Genomic DNA, 17,645 nt, shown 5'->3' with positions numbered 1-17,645 from the left:
GTGTAATATGATTAACTGTGTAAAAGACACTTACGTATAGAGTGTTGTGAATGTGAATTCACTGCAACCTGGAAGAGACTAAATTTCAGAAAGAATCAGAATTGTTCCATTGAACCACGTTCAAGGAACAGTGCTACTACAATAGTAACTGACGGGTGGCATTGGCATCACATTTGTTTGTGTATTTCAGGATAGTGTCATTATCTCATGACAGCAAAGTATACCAGGGATAGGATGAGATGATTATGAACAAGAGTTCATATGACATGACAGGGGCAACCAGATCTCATCAACTTTGTAGGGGGTTTCAACAATTTAAAAATGCCAAAAAGACGTGTTCCGACTGTCTTTTGTGCAACACTCACTCCATTTAACAGTGTCAGGTCTGACAATTACAAAAGGATTTTGGTAATAACTAGGAGCATCTCCCCGACACTCTGACATTAACCGACATTAAGAATATGCACATGCACACACAAGACACGTGCACACCACAGAACAAACCACTAAGCAGCAGCTAAGAGGTCCACATTGCCTTATATGATCAAAAGAAGAAGACTTGGCAGAAGAGGGAAGGTCAGCAATAAGCACCTCAGTTTAACCCCGACAGTCTTCCTGGTTCAAACGGACGTAATTTCAGCAAAAGTTTTCTGGACCAGGTAACAAGGGTTGGTGCTGCAGCTCGAACATCCGCTCCATCCATTTACAAAAGATGATCAGCAACCACTCCAATCAGTTATAAGTTGGCCATTGACAGCAAAACCTTTAATGTTTATGCATTAAAACACAGCCTTTTTTGAGACAAGAACAAAGCTAAATCACGGCCCACAAGCAACGCTGCCTGAAGAAAGATGTGCTACCAAGCAAGCAGCCAATAACAACATTTAAGCTACTGGATACTTGGATATCTTTATCGCCCCTCAAATAAGCCCTGGTCCTCCAATACTCTCTGAAATACAATGCCATGATACGTATTGAAGGGATGTTTTAGTGATCGCTTTTTTTTTTTTTTAAAGATTTGTTTTTGGGCTTTTTATGCCTTTATTCGATAGGACAGTAGACTGACAGGAAATGGGGAGAGAGATGGGGAATGACATGCGGCAAAGGTCGTCCGGATCGGGAATCGAACCGGCGACGTCAGCAGGCATCATAGCCTAGTATATGGTACGCGCCTTGACCACCAGGCCACCGGGCGCCCCTAGTGATCGCTTTTTGACTGGAGTGAACAAAATTATGAAAAGGCATGTGCCTATTGGTACATCAAATTGGGCTACAAGTATTTGGGCTACAGTATTTTGGGAAACCCTATAATGTCTGCCCTTGCCTGCCTCTCACTTTACTGACCATCCATTCGCTCCAGCAGTTAATTTGCCCAATGCAGCAACGGCCACAACTCCCAGGACTGCTATGTTTTGACCAAGTAGAGGCAAACCACCGGTCATGGTGCAGGAGGCTGTCTGTATGGCCAGATATGGCCCTCAGAATCATCCAGCAGCCAGACCATGGGCACCGCTGCAGCCCTGGCAGGGTTGGCCTAATCGTTTCTGGCTACACGTGCAACGCTTTTATAAAAATTGTAACGGTAAAGATTTTTGCTGTAAAACAATCATAATATAAAACCTTAATTACCATAACTTTAAATTCAAAGGAGACTCATGCCTCTGCCTAACCCATTTCAAAAATGTTATTACATTTACCAGATGTACAAGCACGCAGTGCTGCACAAAGTGACACTCTGTGAGCTTGGAGATCTGTTATTTTTGAATAGCCAATGCAAAAATGGACACTGATGCAGTTTTAATAGGTAAAATGGCTATGGAGCATTGAAGGGCCTAAATAATTTCCACAAGCTTCCATTTTTGTTTAAGCATGGACTGAAAGTAAAACCCCCTGGCAAGAACAGTAGAAATTTAGAATGCCACTAGAATCTACTAGAATCTACTAGAAATATTTGTCAACCACTCTGCACTACATAATGTAACAGTGGTCTGCGCTACATAATGTTACTGTGGTCTGTTTGTATTTGCAGTATTACTACTACTTAGTTAGTAGTAGTTGCATTAATCAATCCAAAACAAATCACTCATCTAGCATAAAGCAGTGGGTCATAGCGTCAGATGACTGGGTTATGATTGATTTATAAAATGAGTGACAAGCATTTGTGAGAACCATAGCTGTAACTGTACAGGCACTAGGAGGTCCTGACAACTGAACTCTATGGATTAGTACAGTAAAAATACATGACTTATATTTAACAGATTTTGTTTTCTGATTGAAATTATGTCATTTTTGCAGAACGACACAGCCATGCAGCAATATATAAATTACCCTTAAGCTTTAATAAAGGTTTATTGACAAGTACAATAAAGATGGAGCAACCATAGTCTATCACTGGGGTCTCTAGAAGCAGCGACTGTACTTTGCCAAGCATAGCTGAAGCTTACAACTAGTCCAGGGCTGGGAACAAAGTTGTTTTTGTCAACCTCCAACAGTAGCTTTTGGTTTCACAACATTCTGACTTTTGAATTAGATGACTGGATACAACAGTAAAGTATTTCCAAACCTGCCAAAGTGGCTGGCAGAGGTAGGGTTGGGGGCGGTAACCGCCGTACCGCGGTATACCGAGGCCTACCGCGGTGTCAGGGTCCTTACCGCGGTCAAAATAGTCTATTTTTTATTGAAAACAAGCGAGTTTTAAAACGGGGGAGAGGCGAGGACCGCATGCGCTCCATGCCGCTCTGCTCTGGGCCGCGTACCACAGGTTTGGAACGTCTATGGTTTGGAAGCCACATACGTCACTCGACTCGGAGACAGACAGCAGCAGCCTCGTAGTAGGGAGCACGGAGAAGCGTAAACTTTCTCTGACTGTAATCCACACAACACAAGTATGTTAATACATACCTTGTGTTGTGTGGCAGTAGTACCTTGTGGCATTTTGTTTTTTATTCATACGGATTACAGGCGGAGCGCGGACCGCGTGGACTAAAACCGAAAATGAAACTATCTTTTACTTTTCCCAACGCGTCGCGCCGACTCGCCCGTTGCGCCCCGTCGCCGATTTTATAACCTTTTCTGTCAAGTCTTGTCACTAAAACCTGTATATATCAGCACTCAATCACTGCGATTTCAGACGTGAGTTAATCACTGTACACGATCTGACTACCCGTCTCCGTCTTCCTTCTGGTTTGTTCACACACAGCAGTCTGTGTCTTAAAAGCCCAAGTAGCTACCGTTACTATGGTAACCCGACAGTGCAGATCTAAAAGCTCAGAACGCGTCGCGGATGCGACGTGTTGTGAGCTTGTAGATCTGCTCCTTTCAAAGCCAAACCTGCTGTGCTGTACGGGGAAGTATAACTCGGGCAGTCAGGCTGTGGAGAGGCGACGTTTGGGAAGACGATTGCAATATTTTGGCTTATCGCTGAACCTTAATTAATAGATACGGGGGTGCGGTAATTACCGCAATACCGGCGGTAAATGGGAAGACGGTAATCGCGGTAACAAAATGTCGATACCGCCCCACGCCTAGGCAGAGGAGACATTTGCCATAACACTCGCAGCACAAATTTACCTCCATTTGGATGATGGCTGGTGTTAATTTCCCAACCTTCCACCCCTTCCCTCTACATGCACTTTGGTTTGGCTGAGGTGTCGATAGCAACAGAACTCAAATGATCTTCCTCTTCAATAAACATGCAGGATAATGGTGATTGTAAAGTGAGAAAATATAGCATGGCACTTTGTGGAAGAAAGCACATCTTCTCCTTTATTTACACAATGTTGTGCATGCAGGACCTGACAGGTGGACTTTGGGGGTAATTAGAGAAAGAACAACTACCAGAATAATGACCTACAAGTGTGGACAGAGTGTGTCCTCTGAATCAAACATAACACCAATAACTAACTTCCCATTTAACCATCAAAAATGGCCAATCTTCATGCTCACAGCACGTTGCATTGTGATATATTGTGAGCCCAGGTTAACTCTGAAGTGGTAAAAAAAAATTGGAACACATCGGCTGCACAATTGCCAATACCGATGTCATCAAAAAAGGTCAACTAATGAGCGATATATCGTTTTGGCTTAACAGCAGCTGGGCTTTCAGGTAGTTTAATAGCAAGCAACAGATCAACTCCAATTCCTTCCACAGAGGCATCTATTTCCTTTATTTATTATCCTCCCCCGTCTCCTCTACAATATAAAGAGCATCACAATGGCTGCACTGCATGCTAGCGACGAGGTGTAGAAAATGTTAGTTTCCCCTGTCCGGAACACCCCTCCCCCCCCCACCCCCCACAAATATGGGTTAGCACATTGGCAGCCATACTGCTGCCAATGTGTCATTGTTTATTCACAACCAAATTTTTCTTGTCATGATAATTGAGCCACCATTGTTTAAACCTCACTGTACCACTCTTCTAACTTTGGCTAGTATAATAATATTAGCCTGGGGCCAGCCTATATACAATGCAGCTAACCATGTTTTAACCATAGGTTTTAACATGTGTGGGGATGAAGTCTAGCTCCAGCTAGGCTATAATAATATAGCAATCTATTACTATACAATATATTATATCATTTCACTAATGCTAAAGTTTTTACTTCTTTTATAGCTTATTTTATTAGCTTTTTTTTTTTTTTTAATCTTGTATCAATCTTAGTGCAAATAAACTGCACTGTTTTTGTTTTGTTTTTAATCACAAAGCCACATGAACTATGGGGCTGTTAAGTCTGACATCATTTTGTAGGCAGAGGAGAACTTTTGGGGCCAAAAGGCCCCAGCGCCCGTGAATCTTTTTACTATTTTTACTATTTACTCATTTTTCTTCTCTTTGTTGTTGAAAGGAAAGTGGTAGAATTATACTTTAGTCGTTATTTTTGTCTCGGATCTGTTGAAATAGCGAGGGACAGATATTGATAATAAATCTGCTTTGAGGTCTGACTACAAAGTGATGTCACGGCTTAAAAGCCCCATATGGTTATAACCAAGTTTCAATTTTGCAGTAAATTGGGGGTGAGTAAGGCCAAATATGAACAGAAAACAAATCTAAAAAAAAGTATTTTTGAAAAATGGTCTGTTATGTACGATATGTGAGTTAAGTTGTAAGTAGACAATAACTTGTAGTGAAACAGGTGTGGTCCATTAATTGAATGTCTGTTTCCTGTATAATACACTTGAAGGACAGTGGTTGATGATGTAGATAATGAGCCACAGAAGGGATTGTCCTCTTCCACCAGCGACATGAGACAGACAGTGTGTGTGTGTGTGTGTGTGTGTGTGTGTGTGTGTGTGTGTGTGTGTCTGTGTGTGGGGGGGAGCTTTAACAGTAACACTGTGGGATAATAGGAGTCAGTGATATCTGAATGTCTGAGCAGCTGCTGTGTTTAACCAAGCCTATTAAGACCTGGACTAATCCTGCCTTACACGTCCTTATCCAGGCTTCCACTGACAGCCTTAACTCACTTAGGATAGCCCATTTACAGCATGACTGATCGCAGCTTTGTCTCACACACACGCGCACACACACACACACACACACACACACACACACACACACACACACACTCAATTTTCTATAGACTTCCCAGTTTACTCTACTGTCAAAATCAAATAAGTACTGTCAAGTTTCCAATCCTATAATCACAGGAGTTTCTTTGACCCAAATGACAGTACATTAAAATGTAAAATCAATAGGCCGCTAAACCACAGCATCTTCAGAGAGCCCCTGTCAGCCTGGGGCCCAAATAAACCTATTGTGACACCCTAATCAGGGTAACCGGAAGGCTCGCCTTAAAACACGCCCCCCAGCACTTCTTGAATTGTTATGTTTTACTGAGGTTAAGGTTAGCATGGTTTTACTGAGGTTAAGTTTAGGTTTTGGCACAGTATTACTGAGGTTAGCTTTAGGAATGAGGTTAGCTTTAGGTTAGGCATAGTTTACATGAGGTTACATTTAGGAATACCAGTTGGCAACTGTTTTTAGGTCGCAGGATTTGCCTTGGGGCAACTATGTTTTGGTATTCTTAATTATCAGATTATGCCCATAGTACTACTGTCTTAATTAATAAGCTATCAAGCTTTTAATGAATATCAGTATTCTATTCACTACCTGAAATCTCAAGATATCATTAATTGTTCCTCTCAACTAGACTGGCCATTCACCAATATCTGTCATTCTTGCTGCTTTAAAGGGAAAGACATATTTTAATAAGTAGTTAGGTGGAATATATAAGATTTAAAAAGAATATACATCATATAAGAATATAACAAAAGGTAGCAAATCACACATCTATAGTATAGCGCTGGTGTGGCCTACTTCTCTAAGCCGAGGAAGTCAGCAGGGAAATGAAAGGAGTAGAAGCCACACATGTCAAATAACCTGGGCTGTTTTTGGTGGGCAAGAAATTGGAGCAAACGTTTTGAAACCAAGGAGGCAACCTAGATAATTCTAATTGTCCTCAAAAGAGATAACTACCTTCACGATTACAATTAAACTGCTACAGGTTCAGGAAGGCGGCGGGCCACATCATGATTAAAAGGGAAGATGGGTCACATCATGTGCATCCAATTAAAAGTTAGCCACCAGCAAGCTACACGCCTACATGTGAATTGTCTAAGGAAAGGGATGCCAATACATTTGTGTTAATGTAAATTAATTGTATCCTGTTTGGTTGATGAAATAGTAATCAATGCCTTATAAGCCTGCATTGGGTGTGTGTGTGTGTGTGTGTGTGTGTGTGTGTGTGTGTGTGTGTGTGTGTGTGTGTGTGTGTGTGTGTGTGTGTGTGTGTGTCCTAGTGTTCTGGATAATTTTTAGACAGGCTACAGATGTCATGGCATAGCTAGTGTATACACACTGGACCAGAGCATAAAGTGCAGAGAGCTTCATCCAGTTCTGCAAATGTTATGCAACCTGGAGAGAGCAACTAAACGGTGTAAGCACCCAACCTATCCGTGCTCTTCTTGTCTCTTCTCTATTAACGTTGCTTTTCTATTATCGCAAACATCCACCAGGGTTAGACAACAATAAACCACCAGGGTATTTTCGGAGTTGGGCAACTGGTTAACTGGCCAATATTGTCAAACAGCCAGATGTGTTAGCTGGTTAGCATGCTGTAGCTGGCAAACGATGACAGTGGTAACTTGTCTCAAGTGAGAGGTTCTCCGCTTATCAACATGCAAAGCATAGGCTAACCGTAATACGGATCTGTAGCCCAGGATTCGTGGAGCCAAGTTGCCTTTACGTGTAAAGACATGAACACCTCAAGAATCACCATGCCATTCACAAACTAAGCTTACCAGTTAGCTAACCTTAACCAGTAGCATATTTGCTAGCCTGGCCAAGAAGGCCTGAGAATGGTTGGTTTTCAGCAATGACGACGTCAAGACGGCAGAAAAGGCATGCATGACATAATTCTGTACCACATCCGAGTTACTCACCGAGTAGAAGTAATTTCAGCTCTCTCCTCGAGTCTCGTTTGTCTCGGCGGAGCTGCTTGTCAATTTCTGCATTGATTCGTTTGGACTCCTTCGCCTCTTCGCTCAGGCAGCAAGCCATCATGGACTCCAGAGTCATCCCTGTCTCCGGCTGTGGACGGGACCCGACACACCGTCTGTCCACCGAGAGATATCTATCCCGAGATCCCGAGCCCTCGCTTCGGATTCAGGGTGGTGGAGGAGGAGGTGGTGGTGGTGTCGTTACGGGGCTGGATGGATAGATGGGTCGTGGGACTGGGGGGAGGGGAGCCTCCTGCCTGGGGCCTCGCTGTGAAGTTGTGTCCCCCAGCCGAGAACAACCGCGACTTCAAGCCGTCTGTTCTCGGCAAATCACGGGAGATTCAGACAGGAGGGAGGGACGGGCCTCTCCCAAGACGCTCTGTCCGCCCGTTTTCTTAATGGAGCTAATGCTGAATTATTGCAAATGCCACGGAGGAGCCACCGCTGCGGTAGCTGCTCTGTTCTCCTCTGCTCTGTCCCTTCAGTCCGAACCTATGATGATCAGTGAGAAAAGAAAAGCCGTTCAATCTGCAGTGTCGCGACATCCAAAGCAGGAGAACCAGTTCGATTTCTGTGCGGGGTCTTCAACGTTAGCTAGCCAAAAACAACACAAGTCCTAGTTTAAGAAGCTTGTGATTCTATTTAAAAAAACTAAATAGCACATATGAATTCGGCGTTGAGGCGTTTTTTTTGCACCGCGAGAAGATACACGCGCCTTGGTCTCTGTCCGCTTGGTTAACTACATTAACGTTATGTTGATTAAGTTACTGTAGGAGGAATGAAAGCAGCCTGTTAGCTCTCAACAACGCCTTCGCAAAAAAAAAAGTGTCACAGCCCGCAATCACATTATGGCAACGTAGCTACGAAAGATATACAGCTTCCCGTTGGAGCCTTCAAAATAAAGTGCAAAAATCAGGGCACGGTGTATGAGTGTCACTCTCTCTCTCTGTGTATTGTGTAATGTGTAGGCCTACAGTGTTTATACAGTTTAGAAAGTGTTTAGAGGTAATTGCTCTGTATGTAGTGTTTCTACGAATTACTGTCTAAATGTACAGTGTATGTACAGCATTATTACTACAATTTACATCTTTACAATTTTTACTACAATTTACACACACACACACACACACACACACACACACACACACATATTTTTAGATGTATATTTGTTTTTAATTTTTTAGATATATATTTAGATGTATATTTGTTTTTAATTTTTTAGATATATATTTAGATGTATATTTTGTTTTTAATTTACATCTCTCTTACACACACACACGTTTTCATTTTGATCCACTTCCGCTTTCTGTGGCCAACTGTGGTTCATCTGATGGAGCTCAGCAGCCCGCAGTGATTGAAGCAGAAATCGCAACCTGTAAAAATGTTTAGCACACAAATGATTACCGCTCGGAAGAATATACATAGCAAATAGTGATTTTCCTATGACAATTTATTGATAGATAGATCAAGATCAACTTATTCGTCGGTGGCACGTTGTGCATAAATGTAAGCGGCTAGTACGATGATGCCAAGGCGGGTAGTGAGCAACTGACTGGCGTTTGCATGAAATCTGACAAAGCTATTGAATGAACGAGTTATGTCCTCGGGGTGGGCTCACGCCTCACAGGGAACTCAACTCTCAAGTGGGATAACTAAAATTGTATGGATGGGCGGCGCCGATGGCTACGACGCACATAATCTCCTGCCCTGACTGAGTTGAAGAATGTAAACTAGATAATTGTTTTAAATCCAATGCTGATTGCACAATTTCGTTCCATCTTTTCAACGTGAGCTAGTGTTACACCCACATTTGAGACGGATTTAATTGCGTAGCGTACAAACACGATATAGGGCCATATTTAGGATGGGCAGTTATTCTATTGTTTATAATCAGTTCTTATAATCAGAATTCATTTCACTCAGTGAATTAATCCGATGCAGTACAAATTAAAAGACAAATATTACTACACAGGACAGTATTTGCGGTGTAGGCCTACTGTAATGCTACTGACATCTCCTGGTCACGTGCTGTAACTGCATGTCATTTCCGCTGTGGCGTCGACTTGATCAAAAGCATAGAACATTCATTCAAGAAGTTCGTTGGAGCAGATGAGTAATCATCATGGTGTACTCTATGCGTGATTGCACGCGATGCAATTCATGTTTTGCCAAGAATTCAAGGCCCCTGTGAAAATAGCTTCTAGGAACTCAGATTGCAAGGCACCAAATTATACACCTGAAAAAAAAGGGGATCAGAAAACCAGCGACCTCAAACGTTTCGTACTTATAAATCCAAGCTGTATTTATACCAAAAGGCACAAAAACACATTATATAAAAATGTACCAAAACTACCACGACAGAAGATTACTTATCATTAGAGTAACACTTTTATTTCACTCTGACGAAAGCTCAGCTTATATTTCATCCTGCAAGGGAATCATTTACCACAAACACCAGATCTACAAGCTGACAATCTGTTGTGAAGCGTTGTATGCTTGTAGATCTGTTCTTTACAATAGTGTAGAAATTTAAGAAGAGTTTTGTGAATGAGGTACAATCTCATCTTTTTGTGTAATGACCTGAGTGTCTAATTCAGCCTGCTGAAAATAAGCACAATAGAGCTGTCTGACTTCTTCTGCCTGGGTCTGATCTGAGAGGTCCTGCTCGTGCCTGGGTTGTGGGTTCTCTGTCTGAGCTACCTCCTCTTGCCATTCTGCACGGAAGGTGTCCCCATGGGACTCACACACATTGTGCAGAATGCAGCAGGCCAAGACCATTGTGGGCACCACGTCCAGTCCACAGTCGTTCCTCTTGCTCAGGCACTGCCAGCGTGCCCTCAGCCTCAGCAATGCCCCCTCTGCCACATTTAGCGCTCCGGTGACCCGCTGGTTAAATCTCCGCTGTGGCTCTGTCAGGACTTCTTTGTCGACCTTCCTCCTCTCAGGATAGGCTGTCATCAGCCAGCTCTGAAGGGGATAGCAAGTCTCCCCCAGATGGATGTACCTGAACAGGCCAGACAACCATCAGTGGATACGGCACAAGAATTATGGATCATGAAAATCTGACCTGTGGCAGCCAAACTGTTATTGTCAGAAGGCTCTGTAAATGTTAAAAGTAAAAATTTAGTCATAATTGAATATATGATCTAGTTAGCATGAGGTTGTTTAAAATATATATCTATCTAAATAGCAGAAAGTCCAAAAGGCAGAAATGTAGATATAGATAGATATATACTGTCCAAAGGAACTACCGGTATCCATAGGCGCCGACTCTGTGTGGGCTGAAGGGCCGCGGCACCCCGCGAGATCAAGCCCGAAATTAACACGTACAGCTTTGTTTGAGGGGAAAACACCAGCCCCCCACCCCCACATTCCTATGGGTGGGGCTGGTGTGGGGGCTGAGGGAGCGATACGTTGGGACTGGAGGCGGAGCGCTCCCATAGCCTATTTGCATGTATGCAAACATGCCTAATAGTTCTTTTGTTTTAACCGGGCAGGTACATTCCAGTGGGGGGGCTGGTGTGGGGGCTGTGGGAGCGATAGAAACTAACGTTGGGAGGCGGAGCATTAGTGCATTTTAGGAGAGCTCACACGGCTGCTGAAACAAGTCCTGACTATCCCTGTAACGTCATGCAGCTCAGAGAGGTCATTTTCAGGTCTGCGGAGACTGAAAACCTATCTGCGATCCACAATGGGACAAGCAAGACTAAACCATCTTACTCTGCTGAACTGTCACAGGGAGGCGGCACTGAAACTTGACATGGATGTCACAGCCAACCGCTTCATATCCCGTGCATCTGTAAGGAGTAGCACCTTCCTCACTAAGAAATAAATACAATTTTTTGGTTTTGTTTTGCTGCAAGTAGCCTACTTGTATGCGGTGTTCACTTTATAGGCCTAATAGGCTGTTGCAATAGCGTGGCCATGGTTTTAATACTATTTTGTCTTTCTTTGCATTTTATTTTCTATCATTTAGCAGACTACTGCATGATGCACGAATACAAGGGCGAGACGGCACAGTGTCTTCTGATCAATACAATGCCATGGCATTAGCTAGTTTTTTTGTTTGATACTTTGATACTATGGTGCTTAACTGTTGAAACATGCTGAACTTTCATTGTAAAAATGTACCACTGTACTATTGACAAACTGTAAATAAAGTAGGTCTATCCATAGAAAAAAAAGTCCCTTTTTTTACGACGGGACGGGGGGGGGGGGGGGGGCTCGATGCTTCAGCACCTCGCTGCATGGACAAAACCATCTAGGAGAATGTTTCTCTCCACCATAGATCGTTTTAAACTCAAACAAATTGGTACATACTATCTCTGGCAGACTGGCACTCATTTACAGTATTATATCTTCTCAGCATCTGCGGTGCTTGGATCCCTACATATTCAGGGATATCAATATCAATCCTGTCTGCATGCAGTTGCACAATTTTAGTGCGCACTAGCACAAACCTTGGGGTTTGGACAGGGACACAGACAAAGCACAACTTTGGGATTATACAGGGTTCTAAAATAATTCCCACCTGGCAATTCCTCTTTAAATGTAATAAACTCTTACCCATACCTGAGCGGTTTGCCATTGAAGAGACGGGGAGGGTCAGGGGTCAGTCCACCCTCTGAGGCTGTTGCCCACAGTGTTGAGTTTTGCAGGATGTCTGCGGGCTCAGTACCACCAGGGAAACTGGCACACACATCCCAGAACTGCCCCAGTCCATTGACAGACACCTGAATCATCAGACAGAAAGCAACAATCTTGTCAAATGACATGACTGGATAATGGTGTCAGCTGAATGCATTAAAGGTAACAAACAAAGACTATGTCAAGATATGTGTTGAGGTACACTTTTTACCACCCCCCACCGGCCATGTGAATATGGTCATTAGGGGGTGTCCTCTCTCACCTGAGACAGCACCGAAAGCCAGCCATCAGGGTTGGCATAGTCAGACACGTTGAGTGATGGTGTGATGATGGCTGTGTGCAGTGTGGCCACAGCAGCCACACAGTGAGGGAAACCCCAGCGGGAAAGGAACAACTGGGCTGAATCCTCAAGCTCCTGATCATTGGGGGGCCGCAAGTACACCGGGCTGAGGAGTGCCACGATGGCGTGACATAAGTCTCTGACACACCTACACACAGTGGATTTACCCACACCAAACAGGCTACTGATAGTGCGGTACTCAATGTTAGACGCCAGTCGCCACAAAGCGACGGCAACGCGCTTCTCCACGGGTAATGCCAGACGGAAGCTGGTGTCCTGTCGAGCGAGACGGGGCCGGAGTTTTTCACACAAATAGAAGAAAGTCTCCTTACTCATGCGGAATTTATCCAGCCAATCGGAAGGCTGGAACTCTGTCATCACCACCCGCTCCCACCAATCAGTGCTTTGAGTGTTGGTCCATGGTCGGGTGCGGATGTGGACATTGGAGTGAAGTCCTCCGGCTAACATCACCTTGGGACAGAAAAAAACAACAACAACAAAACGTGTTGTTTTAAGGAAATGTTGTTAGGCTCCTGTGGATGAAGAAAGGCAAATGAATGGCTATAAAAGCTTGATCCATGGGTAAAAATAAAATAACAGGTAGTGTAAGTAACAAAAAAATGGGGATAGTAATCGTTGCCAGAGCGTGTTTGTCTACGTCTCCCTATCTCTCCCTCTTTATGGTGGGTTGCCAATTTGGTCCAATTCGGTGTCTACTCATTTCTTTGTGTCATCATCATCAGTGTTGGGCAGTAACTACTTACTAGTAATATATTACTGTAACATTATTACTCTACCCAGTAGGGATTACTCTGCAACAAAAAAACACAAAAAAACAATATTACTGTAAAGAATTGTATATGCTACATATTACTCTGGTTTTGTTGGCTGCCTCTTGAAAACATTTTGTTTAAAAGGTCAAGAAAGACAGTTTACAGCTATATTTTATAGCCATTTTGGCTGATTGGTGACTCTTATTGATTGATATGATTATTATTTAAAACAATCATTCAGTTCTTCTAAAAGGAGTTGGCTAAACAGATTGTGTTGTTGTACACCTCTTCGTTTTATTGTTGGTCGGGGGGCAAAAGTGTAATAAAAAATGTAATATAAAATAATAATATAATATATACTCTTGATTCCAAGAAATAAGTAATAATATTACTAGTAATTTTAAGTAATTTCACTTTGTCCATGGTTTATTTTCTGTATCCCATATGAGTTCTTTCTCCTGATTGGATAAAAGTGGTGTGAATATCCTATTCTAATCTGTAAATCCCTTTTCTGTTTACTCTGAAGAGACCCCTCTTTAGCAATGTTTACTATTACCAGTATATAGAGCTATGTCATCATATTAACCTTAACAATTAAATATCACGTATTGCAGAGAGAGAGAGAGAGAGAGAGAGAGAGAGAGAGAGAGAGAGATTGGCTTACTTACCATGAGCATCCTCCTCTGTCTCTGGAAGAAGTACTGTCTATGACGGATGCGACGTTCTATCTCATTGCGTCTCTGAATGTTAGCATTGTTTATATCTCTTCTGCGTTTCAGGAGCAGATACGTCGTCAGGAACGTTAGAGACCGAAGTCTGTCTTCTGTTTCCATTTCGTTTACCAAGGAGCAGCAATATAAACATTAATGTATGGCCCACCGGTGACTAGCAAGCACTTGTTAACTGCTTTGCTATTGCTAATGGTTGATTTCCGGCTCTTGTGTGTCTTTTTGACTCACAATAATCCTAGTGTGGTGCTGCCACCTAGTGGCTGGAATCGCATCATAAACGTAGATTGTTCTCTTGAATCTGCTGCAAGTGGCAGTGTGCGGGCCTAATCTGTCCAGATACATCTAAATTAACAGAAAAAATGAACATTTTAAACAATCCGTATGTTAATTCAAAGAGCTACTTCTGAAGTGATTGAAGGTGTTCTCCATTGACACATTTAGACCATGGTGCTGGGCTGGGGCCACCTATACTGGTTGTCAATGTAATTAACCACTGCATGAAGCTCATAGTAGGCACATCTCCCCTGGCCAAGCAGTGGTGGTAGAAGTTTTGTCTATATTAATATTAGGCTAGCCTACTCATAAATGTAAAATAGCACCTGACACATTGACCATATGGCTCTTCTCCACATCACTAAAAAAAAAGAGCCAAGAAATACTAGAGGGTTATTATTACTGGTAGTCATCATTTTTAAAGTGGTATGCGGCTTCACAGTGATAATTGGAATACAACTATGGTTATGTCTTTTGGGCCTTGATTTCTGATGAAAAAAACCATCTCCAGAGTCTCATCTCTGACAGCTTTACAGCCCATTAAAATGGACCAAGGCTTTTAGAAGGCTTTTATTTAATTTATTCATTTATAATCCCCCCAACCACCTTGAGTTATTTTCTGGCAAACAGCAACTTTGTGTAAATTGGGGTTAGGTTCAATTCATTTTCAACTTGGCCAATTAAAGGGCAATGCCACTCAGTCTACACATAAATTTACATAATGGTTTTCTAATGGCCCTGGACAATATATAGTGAACCCCAGAAAGTTAGAGACAGCATTAAAAACTCTTGCAGGCTTGTGTTGCCATACCAATAAATGTGCAACCAGGAGCAACAGCATTAATAACAAATTACTCTGAAAACTCATAATATTTGTCTGTACTTTTATGTGCTTTTATATGTTACATAGCCTATTACAAACATAGTATATATCTTTATAATAATTATATATTTAATATTTAACCAATGAACATTAAAACATATCTCATGTTTTCAGTTCCACACTCGCAAATGTGTTTTCAGTTCAGTCACCATCTTCTTTAACTTATCCCTATTAATCTGTACATTCATTTCACATTTCAGTTTCATACCTGCGGCAGGCTGTGCTATATCACATAGTATGTGCAGGCAAAACGACCACACAGAGCTTTTTACTAGTTAAACTAAGTGATTAGAATACATAGTAAAATTAAGACTAGGACACAACTCTAACTCTGGTGATAAAGAGCTCTGCCGCAGCATTCTCAAACTCTTTTGCATCCATATTTCCACCTGGCCCCGCTGTCTGGGCACCGGCCATCGCCTGGGCCAGCTTGCAGGGAGATATTTTAGCACTGGCCTCCAGATAGCGGTTGGCCTTCAGGTTGGTCTCCAGGCAGGCATTGGCTTTGGTGTTAGCATTAGCACTGCGGTTCGTATCACAGCCCTGGGAGGTCTCCAGAGCGTCCTGGAGGGTCCCCAGTACAGCCACGCAAAGTGCCCGACCCGCAGGCCCCTCATCAGGGCAACATACCTCAGCATAAAGTCTCTGTGCCTGACGTATATAGTCTGAGAATACAGCACACGTGAGCACACCGTGACGGAAGACATCGTAGGGGACGGCTTCATGGTCTTGGCAGTGGAGGCGTCGGAGGAGAGGAGCAGAGGTAGACGCAGGGACCCCGCCTTCACTGCACAGGCACTGGAGTGTCTGGGAGTAGAGGCCACCTCTTACCCCACCGCCTGTTGGGCTGTTAGTAGAGACCTCGGGGCCATCAGGGCCCTCAGGAGCCACACTTTGCTGTCTCTGGGGACCAGTCTGAGCCAGGATGTCATAGGCCACACGCACATTATTGCTGAAGGCAGATCTTGAGATAATAAATGAGAAATACACGTACAATAAATCATTTTATTATCATCAAAATGTAGGACTACAGTGCACTAGTATACACTGCTAAATATATCTCTGGGCCTATGTAAAATGTATGGGTCCATTACTATATTATCAGAATTAAACTGAATTTAGCTGCTTTACACTCCAAGATAGGCCTAGTTCATCAGCAGCAGTGACCATGCAGTGACCACCACCATAGTCCTATTAGTCCCACATACATAGCCTTCTTGCTTTAAGAATATTTTGTCTGCAGCCACTTAAGATTAATAAAGCCAATATGGTTTTAATATCTATAAATATGTAGCCTATTTCGTTAATTTCAAATGACAAGCCTGCATACAAGGTGTTTAGCACACCATTTAAAGCTCAATTTAGGCTGTAGCCAGGTCTTATGATTAGAATAGGCACAGCAGCATCAACATCCATCCATCTGAACAGACCTTTGCGAGTGATGCGCCAGCCGCAGGTGCCACAGTGCTCTGTTGAGATGCTGCTGCTCTTGCGGGCCGCCGGTCGGCTGGTCTCCATCACTACACCCACCAACCGCCCCGTTGTCGTCTGTCACAGAGGCGAGGTTGCAGAAGTGGTCGGCTAAAAACCCGACGGGGTCGTCCGATCTGGACTCGACCAGCTTCAGCAGCGCTCCGCGGAGTAGCTCCCCCACACCCATATGCGACAGAACGTCCCTCTCCGTCTCTGCTCTAGTCGTCTTGACTTCAGACATCATCCCCGAAGTAACACCGGACCTGCGCTTCTCCGCCATTGCTGTGATGATACTTGCTGGCAGTAAAAGCTAAAGTAACGAAGTACATTTACTTAAAATGTACTGGAGTATTTCCAGTTTTCTGTATTTTACTTCTACTCCACTACATCTTTGATCCAAATAGGCCTATTGTATTTTTACTTCACTACTAGGCCTACTTTTATTTGAAAACTGTAGTTACTATTGTAGACTAATTATTAGCCTATTACAACAAAACACACCACCACTTCAGCCCTCTATAACCTATTTTCGGCCATTTGAAAATAGCAGATCTACGACTACACTACAAGCTCACACAGCTTATATGTATTATCTATTTTCAAAATATTTTGTACGCATTTTGAACTTAATTGGGACATTCTGCACAGTGACTACTTTTACTTTTGGCACTTTAAGTAGGCTACATTTTTATACCAATACTTTGGTACAGAGTAGGTCTATTTCTACATTGCAGTAGGCCTATTGGTCCTTTAGCCTACTTTTTCCACCATGGATGCTGGGAAGAAACGGCAACGGAAGTGATTCATACCTCTGCTGAATCAGAGGTCCGTTCCTGTTGATCACGTTGGTCCATTCATTGCCGTTTAGGCAAGGCCTACCACAAGTGTCGAATAAACCGTGTGACTCCAGTCCGTATCCAAATCGATATGATGATAAAGATCTAAGATGATTTAGGAAAAAATTATAACTTGATCCCCACACACTGCTTGTTGTTGGCTGCTCGTTGGTTGCTAAGGACGCTGTCTG

The 17,645-nt window shown here is 43.0% G+C and overlaps 1 protein-coding gene and 1 pseudogene across 2 annotated transcripts in view; both read right to left on the bottom strand.

The window, feature by feature from the left end:
* LOC308306383 (guanine nucleotide-binding protein G(q) subunit alpha-like) overlaps positions 1-8,242 on the bottom strand; it is a 42,136-nt pseudogene extending 33,894 nt beyond the window's left edge. The window contains exon 1 of the transcript XR_013963382.1: positions 7,442-8,242. The product of XR_013963382.1 is annotated as a guanine nucleotide-binding protein G(q) subunit alpha-like (transcript). The remainder of the gene's footprint in view (positions 1-7,441) is intronic.
* A 7,215-nt stretch (positions 8,243-15,457) lies between these two features.
* tpgs1 (tubulin polyglutamylase complex subunit 1) lies at positions 15,458-16,898 on the bottom strand (the record flags this gene model as incomplete). Its single annotated transcript, XM_080750487.1, has 2 exons — positions 15,458-16,109; positions 16,576-16,898. The coding sequence occupies 2 exons, from the start codon at positions 16,896-16,898 to the stop codon at positions 15,458-15,460; spliced, it is 975 nt and encodes a 324-aa protein (XP_080606613.1).
* Between the last annotated feature and the right edge of the window lie 747 nt (positions 16,899-17,645).

The sequence above is a fragment of the Nannobrachium achirus genome (genome assembly GCF_963921795.1).
Source record: "Nannobrachium achirus genome assembly, chromosome: 20".
Lineage (NCBI taxonomy): Eukaryota > Metazoa > Chordata > Actinopteri > Myctophiformes > Myctophidae > Nannobrachium > Nannobrachium achirus.
The sequence above is the reverse complement of the archived record's forward strand: the minus strand, read 5'-3'. Positions and strand labels throughout refer to the sequence as shown.